This window comes from Gastrolobium bilobum, unplaced genomic scaffold (genome assembly GCF_033153095.1).
Source record: "Gastrolobium bilobum isolate Gb01-03AN ecotype WA unplaced genomic scaffold, APGP_CSIRO_Gbil_v1 utg34075, whole genome shotgun sequence".
NCBI lineage: Eukaryota > Viridiplantae > Streptophyta > Magnoliopsida > Fabales > Fabaceae > Gastrolobium > Gastrolobium bilobum.
Genome location: NW_026896709.1, coordinates 213354 through 231178, shown reverse-complemented (window position 1 = coordinate 231178; position 17825 = coordinate 213354). Strand labels below are relative to the sequence as shown.

The window sequence follows — 17825 nt, the reverse complement described above, 5'->3', positions numbered from 1 at the left end:
CACACTGTTAAATTGTCACATAGAAAACAAAGTACCAGGGTATTCATAATGTCAGACGAACAAGGAGATACTGAATGAGAATATGAATGCCTAAAATGATACTCTGCAAGCCTCCGTTCATTTCTTTCTTGACTAAGTTGAAAATGCAAAGATAGTGTCTCCTGTTCTAGTTTTGATACCGTAGTCTCCAGTACAGCAATATTTGATAGGAGGTCTTGAACCTGAAGAAAAGATGCAAAGCACAAAACATTAAAACAATCTCCGGCTATTGTAAATAATAATATTTATTTATTTATTTATTTATTTATTTATTTATAGGCCGAAACTTACTTGGAGGAAGGTAGTAAAACAAGATTTCATGTAGTGGGATATAGATTGGCGGACGGTATACCTTAGAACGGAATGGAGAAAAGCTATAAGCATGGTGGAGGGTTAAACCCGTTGTTATTCCTATGTTCCAGATGGTCCCTTTTTAGTCATTTTCCCCTTCATTTCCCCCTCTTCTTCTTTTCCCTTTCTTTTTTACTTTTATATTTATATATATATATATATATATATATATATTATTACTATACTATTCTATTTATTTATTTTTATTTTTACTTTTATGTTTCTTTTTTCAATCTTTTTGTATCTTTCATTTGGGTTCATCTACCACCGACCCCAATTAATTTGGGATAAAGGTGTTGTTGATGTTGATGTTGATTTGTTGTATTGGGCTTAGCCCATTAGGTCATGTAATCTCTTTAAATAGAGAACCTTTTGTACAGAATATACACAATTCAATAATATATCAGAATACCTTTTTTCCAAGTTGGTATCAGAGCTCTCGATTCTGAGGGCTCAGCTTCCATAATTACCGTCGTTAAAACAAAAACCTTTCTTTTTCCCGCCTCTCGCCGCCATGGAAAACTTTCTGGGGACCTTATGGACCGAGAGGACCTGTTTACAACTCCTTTTTCTCGGATCTATCAGTTCGCGGACGTTTCACAATCGATTGACGACCAGATCTTCAAAAAAACGACCCAAACCGCACTGTTCATCACTGGAACAGTACTTTCCGGTGACCGTTTGGACTCCGATCAGCCACAGACGAGACCGCAGCCTCCAGACGACGCCGCGGTGAAAAGCCCAGGTCCGGCAGACGTTGCACGCGCCGTCACACTCTCTGCGTGTGAAACCCACGCACCGCCAACTTCACCGGCGCGTGGCGGTGAGTTTCCAGCTCCGACCAAAAGCGCTCTGCTCGTCTCTTCTTCCTCTACCTGGATCTGTGTTTTGCTCTCTGATCCGACAACGTTTGGGTATACTTTGTGTGTTGTTTGGCTTCTTTGTGCTATTTTTCTGATCTGTTTTTTTGCAATATGGCTTCTTCTGACACTGATTCGACTGTTGCAAACTCTTCTAAACAATCTGTGGTGACCGCTCTTGGTCACAATGATCTTCCAAGTCTACATCAGAGTTATCAACTTGATGGGTCAGATTATTTGTCGTGGTCTCAGCTTATTCGTACTACCATCAAGAGTCGCAATAAGATTGCTCATCTTGATGGCCCTGCTCCTGCTGCCACTGATCCTAGTTTTGCTGTCTGGGACAATAAGGATTCTCTTATCATGACATGGTTGTGGAATTCGATGACTCCTAAAGTGGGTCGTCACTGTATGTTTTTATCTTCTGCTAAAGAGATTTGGGAAACTGTCCGCTCGACCTACTCTTTAAAACAGGATATGGCTGCGCGTTATGAATTGCGCAATAAAATCTTTTCTACTAAACAAGATTCCTTATCTGTGACTGCTTATTATGGTATTATGAAGGAATTGTGGACTGAACTTGATCAATTTCAGAGTTTGAAAATTCAATGTACTGTAGATGCTTCGGCTTTAGCCAAGGAGGTGGAAAATGAGCGTATTTTTTATTTCCTTGCTGGATTGAATTCTGAGTATGATCCTATTCGAGTTCAGATACTTGGCAAAGATACTTTTCCATCCGTTTCCGCTGTCTTCAATACTGTTCGGGGAGAGAAGACTCGTCGGGGAGTTATGATGAACTCTGTCACATCATATAAGTCTGCCATGTTGTCATCACCTGATGTTGTTGCTTCTAAACCCATTGATGGGTCTACTATGATTTCCACAAGAGACGGTTCTTCTCAAGGGAGTTCTTTTACAAAATTTTCTGATGGTGCATCTTCTAAACCTAAGAAAGATGATCGCTGGTGTTCTTATTGTAGAAGGAAAGATCATATCAAGGATCTATGCTTTCGCCTCCATGGAAAGCAAAAGGTCTTAGAAAAGATGGCAAGGATGCGTGGTCAAGCTCATTTTACTTCCTCTGATATAGCTCCTGCACCTAATGAGACCCAACCTGCATTTCATCAAGATGAGTTGGAACGACTCCGGACCATCCTTGATTCTCTGAGTAAGCCATCTGATACTAGTGCTTTGGCTATAACTGGTATGAGCTCCAATACTTTTTCTTTTCTTACTTCTTGTACTGATTTTAAACATTCTTGGGTTATTGATTCTGGTGCTACTGACCATATGGCTTGTTGTGCTGACTCCTTTGTTTCTTATAACCCTACCATTGGCACTCATACAATAGCCATAGCTGGTAGCTCACATACATCAGTTGCGGGTTCTGGTAACATAAATTTACAACCTTCCTTACATCTCAAAGATGCTCTTCATGTCCCTAAACTCTCTACTAATCTTCTTTCTATTCATAAAATTACAAAAGATTTGAATTGCACTGTAACCTTCTTCCCTACTCACTGTGTTTTTCAGGATCTCGCCACGGGGAAGACGATTGGGGGTGCTAAAGAGCAAGGTGGGCTGTACTATTTGGTGTCACAATCTCCCGCAAATAATGTTAAGGATCACATCTTGTTGTCTCATGGCCAGTCAACTGCTGATTCTCTGATTTGGCTTCATCATAAGCGCATGGGACATCCTCCATTTAATTTACTCAAGTCTTTATTTCCGTCATTGTTTTTGTCTAAGTCTGTTGAGTCTTTTCATTGTGATGTTTGCGAGTTTGCTAAGCATCATCGTGTATCTTTTCCTTCTAGTATTACTAAAAGTGTTGAACATTTTGATCTTATTCATTCTGATGTTTGGAGTCCTGCTAAGGTCCCTCATTCTTCTGGTAATAAATGGTTTGTTTCTTTTATTGATGATTGCACTCGTGTAACTTGGGTTTACTTAATGCGTGAAAAGTCTGAGGTACCACAACTATTTTTTCAGTTTTATAAAATGGTTGAGACCCAATTTGGTAAAAAATCAAGAGACTAAGGACTGATAATGGTACTGAATATGTTAATCACTATTTTTCCCAATTTATACGAAGTCACGGTATGATTCATGAACTTACTTGTGTAGACACCCCCCAACAAAATGATGTTGCTGAAAGAAAGAATCATCACCCTCTTGAAGTTGCTTGTGCCTTACTGTTTCAAACACATGTACCCAAATGTTATTGGGGAGATGTCATTCTTACTGCAACGTTCTTGATCAACCGTTTACCCACTCGGGTTCTTGACAATGTAAGTCCTATTCACTCAGTAACTTCTTTTTTCCCTTTTGTTCCAACTATGCAGAGTCTTCCTCCACGAGTGTTTGGGTGTGTTGTCTTTGTTCATGTTCATAAACATCATCGCAGTAAGTTAGATCCTAGGGCCCTTAAATGTGTTTTCCTTGGTTATGCTCCTGATGAAAAGGGCTACAAGTGCTATCACCCTGGCAGTCGAAATTTTTTTGTTTCTATGGATGTTATATTTCAGGAATCTGAGTCCTTTTTCCAAGGTCCTTATCTTCAGGGGGAGAATAATACAGCAGAAAACTCATCACCTTCCTTCTTTGAGTTAGAATCTTCAGTGTCTACTCCTTCTCCTCCTCTTGTTTCTGTTCCTCCTGTGTCTGATCCTCCTGTGACTGATCCATCAAGTACACCAGAGATACGGAAGATTGTGACACCTGAGTTGGTATATCATAGAAGGAAACAACCCACATTGCTTCACCAGCAACCTCAATCGTCTGAACCATTGGTAAGTCCTGAAACTCATATTTCTGATGACTTACCCATTACTACTGATTCTGATGATTTACCCATTGCCCTAAGAAAAGGAAAAAAATCTTGTTCCAAGAAATCTTGTTCCTCCTGTCCCTCTTGTACTCAATATCCTATCTCCCATTTTGTTTCTTCTACTAATCTTTTTGTGCAACACAAAAGCTTTGTTACAGCACTAGATTATATTTCTGTAATACCCCATATTTTTATTAATAAAATAATAATAATAATAAACTATAAATTAGTAGTAATAATAATATAGATATATATAAATAAATATTATGGTGATAGATAGCAAAGTAGAATATTAATTTTATCTTGTGCGATATGAGTGCTATTGGAAAATAATTTTGATACTTTGTAATACTCTAAATTATTTATAATAACATAATATTAATATGTATATATATATATATATATTAGATGATAAATTATGATTAATTGATTTATTAATTGATTGATGAGTTATGTATTTATGTTTGATTAATAATGATTGATTAATAATGTTCGATTGATAATGTTTGATAGGTAATGATTGATTGGTAATGTTGATTGGTAATTTGATTAGATATAATGAGTTAGCATTGAGTCAGTAATGTATGAAGTCAATATCTGAGTCAAATACATCAATAAAGAAAAAGGAAATAAATGCACGAAACCCATATCCGAGCCCAAAACTTCAACTATAAATAGAGGCCTAGCATAAACAAACTAATTCACTCTTCAACATTTCTCCTCTACTACTCTCTCTTCTTACTTCAAAAGTTTATTTGTTTTATTTTCTATATTCTTTTGGTTACCAACCGGTTCTCTGCCCCAATTTATTCTCTTCTAGAAGTTAGCAAAAACGGAGACTAGGTAATCCTAATCTCTAGGTGGTTGTAGATTCGTTGTGTATGAAATTTTTATTGTGTGTAATCCTAATCTTTAGGTAGTTATATGTTTGATATGTGTAATCCTAATCCTTAGGTTATAATTTTGTTTGAAGTTTATTAATAGTAATCCTAATCCCTAGAGAGTCATAGATTATATTGATATGAATTTTGGTATATGTAATCCTATTCGTAGGTTATTCCTTTTATAAAACTTGGATGTAATCTTAATCCCTAGATGTTCTTAGTATTTCTGTATGAATATTTTTATATATATATAGGTATTTGTTTTTTTTAAATTTAAATTACTACATATGATAATTAGAATATGGACACAAGTTATTCCTTAGAATGAAAGAGAATTCCGAATAAGCTTTTTGAAGTACATGGGAATCGAACTGCAACACACACACCCACTAAACACTACACACCCCACCACCACTAGGCTAGCCCTAGTGGGTTGAATTCCGAATAAGCTTGCAATATATGATATAAACTTTTATTTTAGAAATTATGATTATGTGCAATATATGATATAAAATGTTATTATTTTAGAAATTATAATTATGTGCAATGTATGGTATAAGATTTAATTCAGGTGCAATATATGGATCTTATTGAATAATTATGAAAATTATGGAATTATAATACTCTTTAAGAAAAACTTTCCAAATATGTGTTTTAATGATTGAATTTGAATATTTATAACTATGATAATTGATGTGATGGGATTATTTGAATGACGATGATTGGATTTGAATTTTTCTATGATGAATGTTGAAGATTTGAATTATTATATCCTATATCCTTGAATAAATTTGGAAAGTTATGAATGTTGAAGATTTGAATTATTATATCCTTGAACAAATTGGAAAGTTATGATGAGGATTTTGGATTTTATTGTGATGAATGTTGAAGATTTGAATTATTATATCCTTGAATAAATTGGAAAGTTATGATGAGGATCGGATTTGGATTTTACTGTTATGAATGTTGAAGATTTGAATTATCATATCCTTGAATAAATTGGAAAGTTATGATGATGATCGGATTTGGATTTTACTATGATGAATGTTGAAGATTTGAATTGTTATATAAATTCAAAAATTTATGATAATAGTTGTTTGAATTATGATACTTTGGAAAATTATAATGCCCTTGAGTAACTCATTTAGAGATGATAATACTTAAAGAATAAATAATTATGATTGAATCTTTCCTGATTGTGTGTGTTTGTAATAAATTAATGGTGGGAGGATAGCTTTGGGATGGTACCTTCCAAAGTGATGAACACAACTTTTGGGCTTTATGCCTCCGATGTGAAATTGATGTGAAAAAGATTGTATCCGTTCTTCCCAAAGTGGTATCTGGTAACAGTGGTTTTTTCCCGGGATACTAGTAGCAACTTTGGGAAGAGGTGTGCACACTAGGAAGATGTGAATTGATTATGGCCAATTTTGATTATACGTGGCTGGTAACAGTGGTTTTTTCCCGGGTCACGGGGTAGACTGGCAGGGTTTCCCGGGTCTACCATGGTTCTCTTCCCACTAAATATAATGAACTTAAACATTATTAATGAAAATTGTTATTTGATTTGATTATGAAGAATGTCATTGAGTTGTGAATATTATCATATTATGATTAATGTTGTGCTAAATATGTTAGTTGACAATTACCCTTATACACTAAATGGACTAAATAATCTTAAACATGATTAATAATGATATTAATACTTGATTTGAGTTATGATTAAATGACTTATTTGAATTATTGCTTGATTTATGATTAAATTTCTTATTTGAATTATTACTTGATTATGATTAAATGACATATTTGAATATTGCTTGAGTTATGAATAAATGACATATTCGAAATATTAATTGAGTTGATTATGTTGATTATTCTTAAAAAAATGTCTTGATTGATATTGGGTTATATTATCCTCGTTTTGTATCTTGATTGGGATTACCAGTTTTGCTGACTTTTGTGTTTGTTTGACTGCAATGATCCTGCGGCTGCGGGGGAGCAGATTTTCAGTGAAGCATGTTGCAAAGGATGGGGCTAGCTGTGGGCAGTGAGGATCACGACTCGGATATTTCTAGCTGTCATAAATATTATGTATAAAAAAAAAAAAAACTATAGTCTTAGATTTTTATTTGAATGTAATAGAGTTAGCCTTGCACTTGTCCCTGTACAAGTGCGGCGGTAACAATTCCCAAATTCAATTATTTTGAACTTCCGCTGTTATTTATAAAAATATTGAATTTATTTATGCTATTATAAATTGTCAGAATTTGGGGTGTTACAATTTCAATCCCAAAATCAGTACATGAAGCATTGAAAGATGGGAATTGGGCTAGCCATGCAAGAGGAAATGAATGCGTTGGAGAAAAATAAAACATGGGAGGTTATTGATAGACCCAACGGAAAGAAAGCAGTAGGGTGCAGATGGGTTTATGCCCTGAAGTATAATTCTGATGGCACTCTTGAGAGATATAAGACTCGATTAGTCGCCAAAGGTTACACTCAGACCTATGACATTGATTATGAAGAAACCTTTGCTCCAGTTGCAAAGATGAATACGGTGAGAGTCTTGTTATCCCTTGCTGCCCATTACAATTGGGATATAAATCAATTTGATGTGAAAAATGTCTTCCTCAATGGTGAGTTAGAAGAAAAAGCCTACATGGAAATCCCGCCTGGTTTTGATTCTGAGAATGGAGAAAATAAAGTTTGTAGATTAACAAAGGCCTTGTATGGATTGAAGCAGTCACCTCGTGTCTGGTTTGGAAGGTTTACTAAGGTTATGATGACCTTAGGATACAAACAGAGTCAAGGAGATCACACTCTTTTCTTTAAGCACTCCCAAAATGGGAAGCTCACTGTGCTCCTTGTATATGTTGATGATATTATCATCACAGTTGATGATTTTATGGAGAGACATATTTTGCAAACACGACTAGCCTCTGAGTTTGAAGTTAAAGATCTTGGAAAACTGAGATATTTCCTAGGGATAGAGGTAGCTCATTCAAACAAAGGAATTTTTATCAACCAGAGGAAATATGTTCTTGATCTTCTCAAAGAAGCAGGAAAGCTCGGGTGTAAACCCTCTAATACTCCTATTGAGCAGAATCACAAGATAGGCTATGAAGAGGAGAGTCCTCCAGTTGATAAAGGACAATATCAACGGCTAGTTGGGAAATTGATATATTTGGCTCATCCTAGACCAGATCTAGCTTATGTTGTTAGTGTTGTCAGTCAATTTATGCACGATCCAAAGGAGAAACACATGCAGGCAGTGGAGAGAATTCTTCAGTATCTTAAAGCTACTCCTGGTAAGGACTGTTATTCCAGCGTGATGGCGATCTCTCTTTAGAAGTCTACACTGATGCTGATTATGCTGGATCTGTGACTGACCGTCGTTCTACCACTGGTTATTGTATGTTTCTTTGTGGTAACTTGGTGACGTGGAGAAGTAAGAAACAAGATGTGGTTGCCAGATCAAGTGCAGAGGCTGAATTTCGAGCTATGGCTCAAGGCATTTGTGAGTTACTGTGGCTAAAAATTGTACTTGATGATCTCAAAATAAAATGTTAGGGACCTATGAAGCTGCTATGTGATAATAAGTTCGCTATTTGTATAGCTCATAATCCAGTTCAACATGATCGAACTAAACATATTGAGGTCGACCGCCATTTCATCAAAGAGAAACTTGATAGCGGGTTGATTACCACTTCACACATTCCCACTGGGCATCAATTAGCTGATCTATTGACAAAGGGATTTCCTTCAGACAAATTTCAAGAGCTTACTAGCAAGCTGGAAATGATAAATATCTATTCCTCAGCTTGAGGGGGAGTGTTGTAAATAATAATATTTATTTATTTGTTGTATTGGGCTTAGCCCATTAGGTCATGTAATCTCTATAAATAGAGAACCCTTTGTACAGAATATACACAATTCAATAATATATCAGAATACCTTTTTTCAAGTCTAGCTATTAAACCGATCCATGACAAAAGTAAGAATATGCAAATATGTAAATTAACAATCTATATGCATATGTGATAGAGATTGACATATAGTACTAATCTGACATACGCCCCCTTCCCCGCACACACACAGAATGTTAAGATTTGTGTATTCGCCTGTACTCATGAAATTTATTTTTCAGAATATCCACAAAAAGTTGATTATCCATCAGTTGTAAATAATCCAAGGCATCCTTTCTTCTTTTCATAACCATTTCCCAGATTTGAAAGTCATAGCCATCAGTCATTGTGAGAAAGCCGTGGTTCTATCAACTATGTTAGGAAATGTTGGAAAGTATTGTCAATTACTCCACTATTGGGAATAGCAAACTATAATTAATACAGCACTCGAAATATTAGAATTTAATGTAGCATTGGAAATTATAGGAATCTAGGAAATTGTTCAAACTCTTCTTGTAAATACAACTTGTATTTATTCCTTCATGTATATAAATATACTCAGAAAGACTCACGTGGAGAAACCAGAAAACAAAGTACAACTCCAAATACCAAAAGAATGGCGATGGGACAGCCGGACAAGTCGAGGAGGATTATATTGTTTCGATACCATGTTGAAAAATAGGGATTTAGGTACAGAGGGAGAATAACAAATACTTAGAATAAAAATATGTTGATATTGTTGCAAAGGATGTGATATATGACATGATACAAATTACTAAGCACTACTTAATATTTATTCTAATATTAACTTCATAAAATAAGGAAGAAAATTTTGAAATATTTTAGAAATAATATTGTATTGTATTATTATTATTTTATTTTATTTTTAGATAATTTGGGCTTAGTCCATTAGGTCATTTAACTTCTTTAAATAGAGGGCTCTTGTACAGTTTTACATACAGTTGAATACAATACATTCATAATCTTAAGTTGGTACTAGAGCTTGTGTTATAGGAAAACCTCGTTTCCGCAGACAAAAAAAAAAAATCGATCATTGTTCATCGCGGTACTGTTCATCACGATAACTATCAATGTTCATCATGGTATTGTTCATCGCCGGAAACATTGTTCCGGTGTCCTTGCTCATTTTTGTCACCTCTTTTCAGATCTAGTCTCCGTTTGTTGTTCTTACATCTGATTTGTGATGGAGGGCTCAAGTAATGAGATCAAAAACACTACTGGCGTCATCTCCAATACTACCCCATCCATTACAACGATGAAACTGATCGGATCTTCTACTTACAAGACCTGGTCTACCTCCGTTAAGATCTGGTTTACTGGTCAAGGGCAAGGGAAACATCTCACGACCACGTGTATTGATGTTTAAAAGGATCAGAAATCTGAATGGGAAAAGATTTATGCCCAACTGCTGAGTATCCTTTGGCAAATCCGGCAGTTATAGGCATTTTCATCCCCTTTGAGATCTGCTATGACGTATAGGAGGAAGTCAAAAACCTCTACACCAATGACATTTAACAGCTTTATTCCATTGTTTCTCAGATAATGGAATTGCGTAAATCACCAGATGCTTGAATGGAGGCTTATATTGGTAAGATTCGTTCTTTGATGCATGAATTCTTAGCTATGTTACCTCATGCTAAAGATGCCTCTGAGTACAAGAAGCAAATGGAGCGCTTCTTTATGGTCGTAACACTTTTCAGCCTTTTAGAGGAGTAAGAAAGTGTTCATGAGAATATTTTGACCAGTGCTGGCACTCCTAGCCTGTCACACACTTTCCAACGCCTTCTGAATCTTAAGGATAAATCAGCAATATCCACACATGTAACTGCGATTCATTTCTCGGGCCAATGATTCCAATTGGAACAGCGGACGCGGTCGCAGACGTGGCCGCAGACATGGTGGCCGCGAACAGAGACCTCGTTGCAATTATTGCCAGAACCTTTGACATTTTGAAGAACGTTGCTACAGAAAGTACTCTCACTTGAAGCCACCAGCTGCCAACTTTGCTCAGACTGATGCTACACCACCTTCTCCTGGATCAGTAACTCTTTTGAGTGTAGACTATGAGGCACTTCTCAGAAAGGTTTCTTCCCAGACTCCTACTCAAGACACTGGTAATCATATTGCTTGTATTTCTCAATCGTCTCTTGGACCCTAGATAATAGACTCAAGTTCTACTAATCACCTTTGTAGTAATAAGGATCTCTTTACTTCACTTATTCTAATAATCTACCTTATGTTACTCTCGTTGATTGCACTAAGGCCCCTGCTCGTGGAATTGGCCAAACCAACCCAACTCCCTTTTTGACTTTGACCTTTGCTTATTATATGCCTGGCATTCCCTTCAATTTAATCTCTATTAGCCAGTTGATTCATTCTCTTTCATGCACTGTTACCTTCTCTAAACAATCTTTTTCTATGCAGAATCCGGGTACGGGGAAGACGATTGGAGAGGACAATGAGTCACGAGGTTTGTACTATCTGACTGCACCTCCTTCTCCAGTGGTGTCCTCTCTCACAGAGTTTCCTGAACTAATCTAGAGTCGTTTGGGTCATCCAAGTCTTTCCAAGCTTCAACATATGGTTCTTTTTTTATCCAGTCTTAAGATTTTAAACTGTAAGTCTTGTCAGCAAGGAAAGCACATTCACTCCTCCTTTACTAATAGAGTCAATAAAAGAGTTGATGCTCCCTTCTTTATTGTTCATTCAGATATTTGGGGTCCGAGTCAAACTATGTTTGTTTTGGGTTTTCAATATTTTGTAATCTTTGTTGATAATTTCTCTCATTGTATTTGGGTTTATTTAATGAAAAAACATTCTGAATTATTTTCAATTTATCAAAAATTGTGCTGAAATAAATACTCAATTTAGTGATTCTATTCAAGTCTTGCATAGTGATAATGCAAAAAAGTATGTGTCTCTTGAATTTTCTAATTTTTTGGAGAAACATGGAACGTTATACCAGACCACCTGTCCGCACACTCCACAACAAAATAGAGTGGCTGAACGTAAAAATAGTCATCTGGTTGAAACTGCATATACCCTTCTAATTCATATGAATGTTCCACTCCGTTTTTGGGCAGATGTTATTCTCACCTCTTGCTTTCTCATCAATTGCATGCCATGTTCCGTGCTAAATAATGAAGTTCCACATATTGTATTATTTTCAAGAGCGCCTTCCTATCTTCTGCCTCCACATGTATTTGGATGTACTTGCTTTGTTCATGATCTCACTCCAAGAAAGGACAAATTAACATCCAAAGCCTTCAAGTGTATTTTCCTTGGATATACTCGATTTCAAAAGGGGTATCGCTGCTACTCTCCTGACCTCAAGCGTTATATTGTTTTCGCTGATGTCACTTTCTTGATTAACAACTCTTTCATTCTTTTCCGTCTCAGATGTCACAGGCTGATCAGGTTCTTGTTGTTCCTTCTTGACTTGTCATTACCAACTGCAGGTGACTCTATCCCAGAGGAATGACCCTTTGCCTCCATCCCTGAGGACTGCCATTTTCTCACCTATCAACGTCGTCAGACTGCGCCTCCTGCGGACTTGACCCTTGCTAACTCATCGCCTTCTCCTGTCGACTCTTCCCCTTCGGATCCTCCATCAGAGATTCCTCTCATTGCCCTTCGCAAAGGTATTCGATCCACTCGCAACCCTCATCCACTTAACATTTTCTTGAGTTATGATACACTTTATTCACAGCATTTTACTTTTGTTTCTAGTCTTTCGTCTGTTTCCATTCCTAAGACCACAGGTGAAGCACTATCTCATCCAGGTTGGCGTCAGGCGATGATTGATGAAATGACTGCACTTCACTCCAATGGTACATGGGATCTTGTTCGTGCTCCTCCTGGGAAGTCGGTTGTTGGTTGTCGAGGGTATTCACAATCAAAGTTGGTCCTTATGGCACTTTTGATCGCCTCAAAGCTCGTTTAGTGACCAAGAGATACACTCAGATTTTTTGTCTTGACTATGGGGATACCTTTTCTCCTCTTGCCAAGATGGCCTCTATTAGCTTGTTTCTTGCACTTGCTGCCATTCATCATTGGCCCCTTCTTCAGCTTGATATCAAAAATGTCTTCTTACATGGTGAGGAGAAACCACCAGGTTTTGTTGCTCAGGGAGAGATTTCTGGAATGGTATATAAGCTTCGTAAATCTTTATATGGCCCGAAGCAGTCTCTTCGAGCTTGATTTAGTTGTTTTAGTTCCGCTGTTCGATCCTTCAGTTTAACCCGAAGTAAAGCCAATTGCTGAGATGTATAAAACCATTAAAATAGCCTCACCCAACAACTTAAGTTTTTGGGTTGAATTGGTTCTTTATATGGTATCAAAGCCTCAGTGTACCGGGTTAGATCCTCACTGGTCCCCACTTTCTTTTTAGTGGAATTTCTTTCTTCGTTGGGCCTGTGCATTGTCCACCCTTCAAGTCCAGTGGGCTTTCGTGTGAGGGGGCGTGTTGAGATGTATAAAACCATTAAAATAGCCTCACCCAACAGCATAAGCTTTTGGGTTGAATTGGTTCTTTACACCAATCATTGTGTCTTTTATCAGCATAGCTCTTCTGGCCAGTGCATCTATCTCCTGGTCTATGTTGATGACATCATTATTACTAACAGCGATCAAGCTGGGATTGATCAATTAAACAAGTACTTATTCAATCAATTTCAGACCAAAGATCTTGGCAGACTTCGATATTTCTTAGGGATCGAAGTGGCACAGTCTAGGCAGGGCATTTCCATTTGTCACAGGAAGTATGCACTGGATATCCTAGATGAGACTGGTATGTTGGGATGTAAACCCATTGATACACCTATATATACTAATGTTAAGCTATTACCCGGACAGGGGAAGCCATTGGCAGACCCTGATCGTTACCGTCGATTAGTTGGAAAGTTGAACTATCTTACTATAACAAAGCCGGACATCTCTTTTACAGTTAGTGTGGCAAGTCAATTCCTTAACTCTCCTTGTGACTCTTATTGTGATACAGTCATCAGGGTTCTTCGATATATCAAAAGAGTACCAAGAAGAGGTTTATTATACACAGATAAAAGGAATGCAGAGGTGTCTAGCTATTCAGATGTTGACTGGGCAAGTTCTCCTTTAGACAGACACTCCACCTCAGGGTATTGTGTTCTCCTCAGAGGAAATTTGATCTCTTGGAAGAGTAAGAAGCAAACTGTAGTTGCCAGGTCAAGTGCAGATGCAAAATATCGGGCAATGGAAAATGCAACCTGTGAGCTCATCTGGCTTAGACAATTGCTTAAAGAACTACATCTCTTTGAACAACGGCCCATGAAACTCATTTGTGCCAATCAAGCCTCATTGTACATATCCTCTAACCCAGTCTTTCATGAGAGGACCAAACATATAGAAATTGACTGTCACTTTATTAGAGAGAAGATTCAGTCAGGAGAGATCGAAACAACATTTGTCAATTCCAGTGATCAACTTGCAGATGTTTTCACCAAGGCTCTTAGAGGTCCCCGAATAGATCATATATGTAACAAGATGGGAGCTTATGATACATACGCACCAGCTTGAGGGAGAGTGTTAGAAATAATATTGTATTGTATTATTATTATTTTATTTTATTTTTAGATTATTTGGACTTAACCCATTAAGTCATTTAACCTCTTTAAATAGAGAGCTCTTATAGAGTTTTACATACAATTGAATACAATACATTCATACTCTTAAGTAAATATAAAGAAATATGGAAACCATCTAGGATACTCTAAACTATTTTAAGACTCAAAGATATTATGAGACATATTTCATATTTTCTAACAAAAAGAAAAGCAGGCGTGGTGCTTGAGGCAAATATTGATCAGACAAAGAAGATCAACTATTAGGTATTGTACTTTCCTTAGAGAAAACCTGGTGAATTGGAGATGCAAAAAAAAATAGAATGTGGTGGCACAATTCAATGTGGAGGTAGAATGTAGAGCAATGGCTCAAGGTGTGCATGAACCACTTTGGCTAAATATTATCCTTGAAGACTTGAAGATTGCGTGGGAGGGACCAGTGCGACTCTATTGTGATAATAAGTCTACAATCAATATAGCCCACAATCCAATACAATATGATCACACAAAGCACATTGAGGTTGATAGGCAGTGGATTAATTTGCACACCCTATGTGACTATACAAGGACAGCCGATTGATATAATTACCAAGGGATTAAAGCAACCTAGCATTTCAAAATATTGTATGCAAGCTGGAATGGAAAATGTATATTCACCAGCTTGAGGGAGAGGGTGAGAAAGTCGTGATTCTATCACTTATATTAGGAAATGTTGGACAGTGTTGTAAATTACTCCACTGTTGGGAATTACAAACTAAAATTAATAAAGCATTGGAAATACTAGGATTTCATGTAGCACTGGAAACAAAGGGTCCTAGGAAATAGTTCAGACTCTTCTTGTAAATACAAGTTGTATTTATTCCTTGAAGTATATAATTTTGCTGAGTGCTAATCACTCGTGCAGATCAGAAAATAATAATACAAAAACCAGTCGTTTCTGACAGTGACAAGTCTAATTACTAGTCTATGACATATTCCCTTATACTGAATCTAAGATTTTCAGTTTGATAATTGACTACCGCATGCACAATGGTATGAAGCCATTTTGCATAGCATATTTTCACACTGAAAAAATACTTTCCTTGGAACCCTGTCTCATTCTTTGTCCTACAACCCCAATTTAAAAAATTCCTGCTACTAATCTTGAGAAATTTCTTAATTAAACAATTTCAATGCTAGCTAGAACTTAGTCAACCAGGTTCTCAAATTCAGGCGCTCTCATTTAGATGATTGACTTTCCATTTTCAAACCTGTATCAATCTGCAGACTTTCTCCTAAAGTTCAGGCCACCAAATTTTAATTTTTAAGACACATTAGAGCATTATCTCACACCATTGGCTATGTCTTCTATTCAGTTAAGAATAAGGCACAAGCACATATAAGTGATAAACTACTTACACAAAAGAGGTTAAATAATTGGTCTCATTAAAATCTGTTGGAAACCATGTGAATACTGTCTAAGTTCATTGTATACACAAGCCAGAATCATGTAATTACAGTAATTAGGATAGAAATGGTGTACGTATTCTATTATTATTTTTTGGTTATATATGTAGCTTTGACAAACGGATTTCAGCACCTCCCTCTCTCTCTCGTTTGGAATTCCTTAAAGGCAAGAGAAAGTTTTCAGAACTTCATAAAGTACCAGCAACACGCATCCATTTAGAAGAGAAAAAGAAAATAGAGCAGAAGTCACTTCAACCCAAAATTTGTTGCATCATGAATTCTGTCTGGAGATGTAATTTTATGAATGCTATTCACATAATCCTAGCAATCACATGACATAACATTTTTGTGGTAAAAACTAAAAGGGGACATACATGATTGGGTAGATATGTTACACCAGATAAATTGATGGCATTTCTCTCAATTACATTTTTGAGAAATGTATGCAGTTCAATCTCTTCTAGAAGCTGATTTTGCAATTGTTGCACCTGTATAGAATTCAAACAGTCCATTATTAGGGAACAAAAACAGCAAGAAAGCAATTCTCTAGTAAGGTCTACTCAAAATTAATCTATTTCCTATATCTTCATTTTTAAGCCAGCACTAAGCATGCACAAAGAAAGCTTACATCTTCCTCAAGTTGAATTTTGTAAAGAGCAGCATTTTTTCTCGGTACATATGGCACAAAACTCCCTGTCTCTTCACTAACATTGCTCACCTAAAGATTAAAAGAATTACGATGCATTTCGAGTAAAAATTTATTTTCAACAATAAAAATTTTAAGAACTACCAATTAACTTTGTATCCAATCAACAGGAGAAAATGAAGAAAACATTAATCTCAAAGATAATGTCAAATTTAGAAACCACTTGACAATAAGTATAAGCAGATGCTAATGCCGAAGCAATAACTAATTGGCTAAACAGAAAGAAGAACGAACACAAGAAGTGCGAGAAAATACTATTTCTTTTTTTTTCTGAATTTTATAAACCAAAAACAACCAAATAACAATAAGGTTCTCCAAGCCTTAAATAGGCAAAACAATATGTTGTAAATAATAGTTATTTTCTTATTTATTAATTTATTTGTTGTATTGAGCCAAGCCCATTAGGTCTTTTATTCTCTATAAATAGAGAACCCTTTGTACAGATTATTTACAATTCTATAATATATCATAATACCCTTTTTCAAGTTGGTATCAAAGCTCTCGATTCTGAGGGTTCTGCTTCCGCAAATCACCGTCTTTAAAAACCAAACCCTATTTGCCTCTCGCTGCCGCCGGAAAAAAATTTCCGGGGACCTTTTGGACCGTGAGAACCCCTGTTTCACTCCGTTTTTCTTAGATCTATCATTCTACGGAGGTTTCTTTTTCATCAGACGACCGGAACAGCTCAAAAAAAAAAAAAATGTGGTACTGTTCATCGCGCACTGTTCACGCGGCACTGTTCACCGAGTACTATTCAAAAAAAAAATTTGTTTTTGCCTCCTCTACCCGGATCTGTGTTTTTCTCTCTGAACTGACGTCGTTTGGGTGTCCGTTGTGTGTTCTTGGGTGCTGTTTTTCACTCTTTCTTATCACTATGGCCAATTTAGAAGATAGTTCTCCATATGTGAATATTCAGGAAAGGGAGTTGGATCAGCTTAAACCCGCTATTGATAATATGTGAAAGCCATCTGACCGTTCTTTGATCTTGTCTGGTAAGAGCACACGTTCTACATCTCTTCTTGCTTCTTGCACTGATTTTAAAACCTCATGGATTTTGGATTCTGGTGCAACTGATCATATGGCTTGTCGTACTGAGTTTTTTCGTTCTTATCATCCTACTGTTGGTAGTCATACTATATCCGTAGCTGATGGATCCCATAAATCAGTTATTGGTTCTGGTAACATT

The 17825-nt window shown here is 36.5% G+C and overlaps 1 protein-coding gene across 3 annotated transcripts in view; it reads right to left on the bottom strand.

Moving 5' to 3' along the window:
* The window catches only part of LOC133301567 (uncharacterized), a 41064-nt gene that overhangs the window by 9033 nt on the left and 14206 nt on the right, over positions 1 to 17825 (bottom strand). For 2 of the 3 annotated variants that reach the window (XM_061501216.1, XM_061501217.1), the window contains exons 4-6: positions 16562 to 16651; positions 16308 to 16421; positions 36 to 221 (exon numbers count right to left, since the gene is read on the bottom strand). In XM_061501216.1, coding sequence (XP_061357200.1) covers positions 36 to 221; positions 16308 to 16421; positions 16562 to 16651 — 390 coding nt within the window. The remainder of the gene's footprint in view (positions 1 to 35; positions 222 to 16307; positions 16422 to 16561; positions 16652 to 17825) is intronic. The other variant, XM_061501218.1, reaches the window with a different exon arrangement.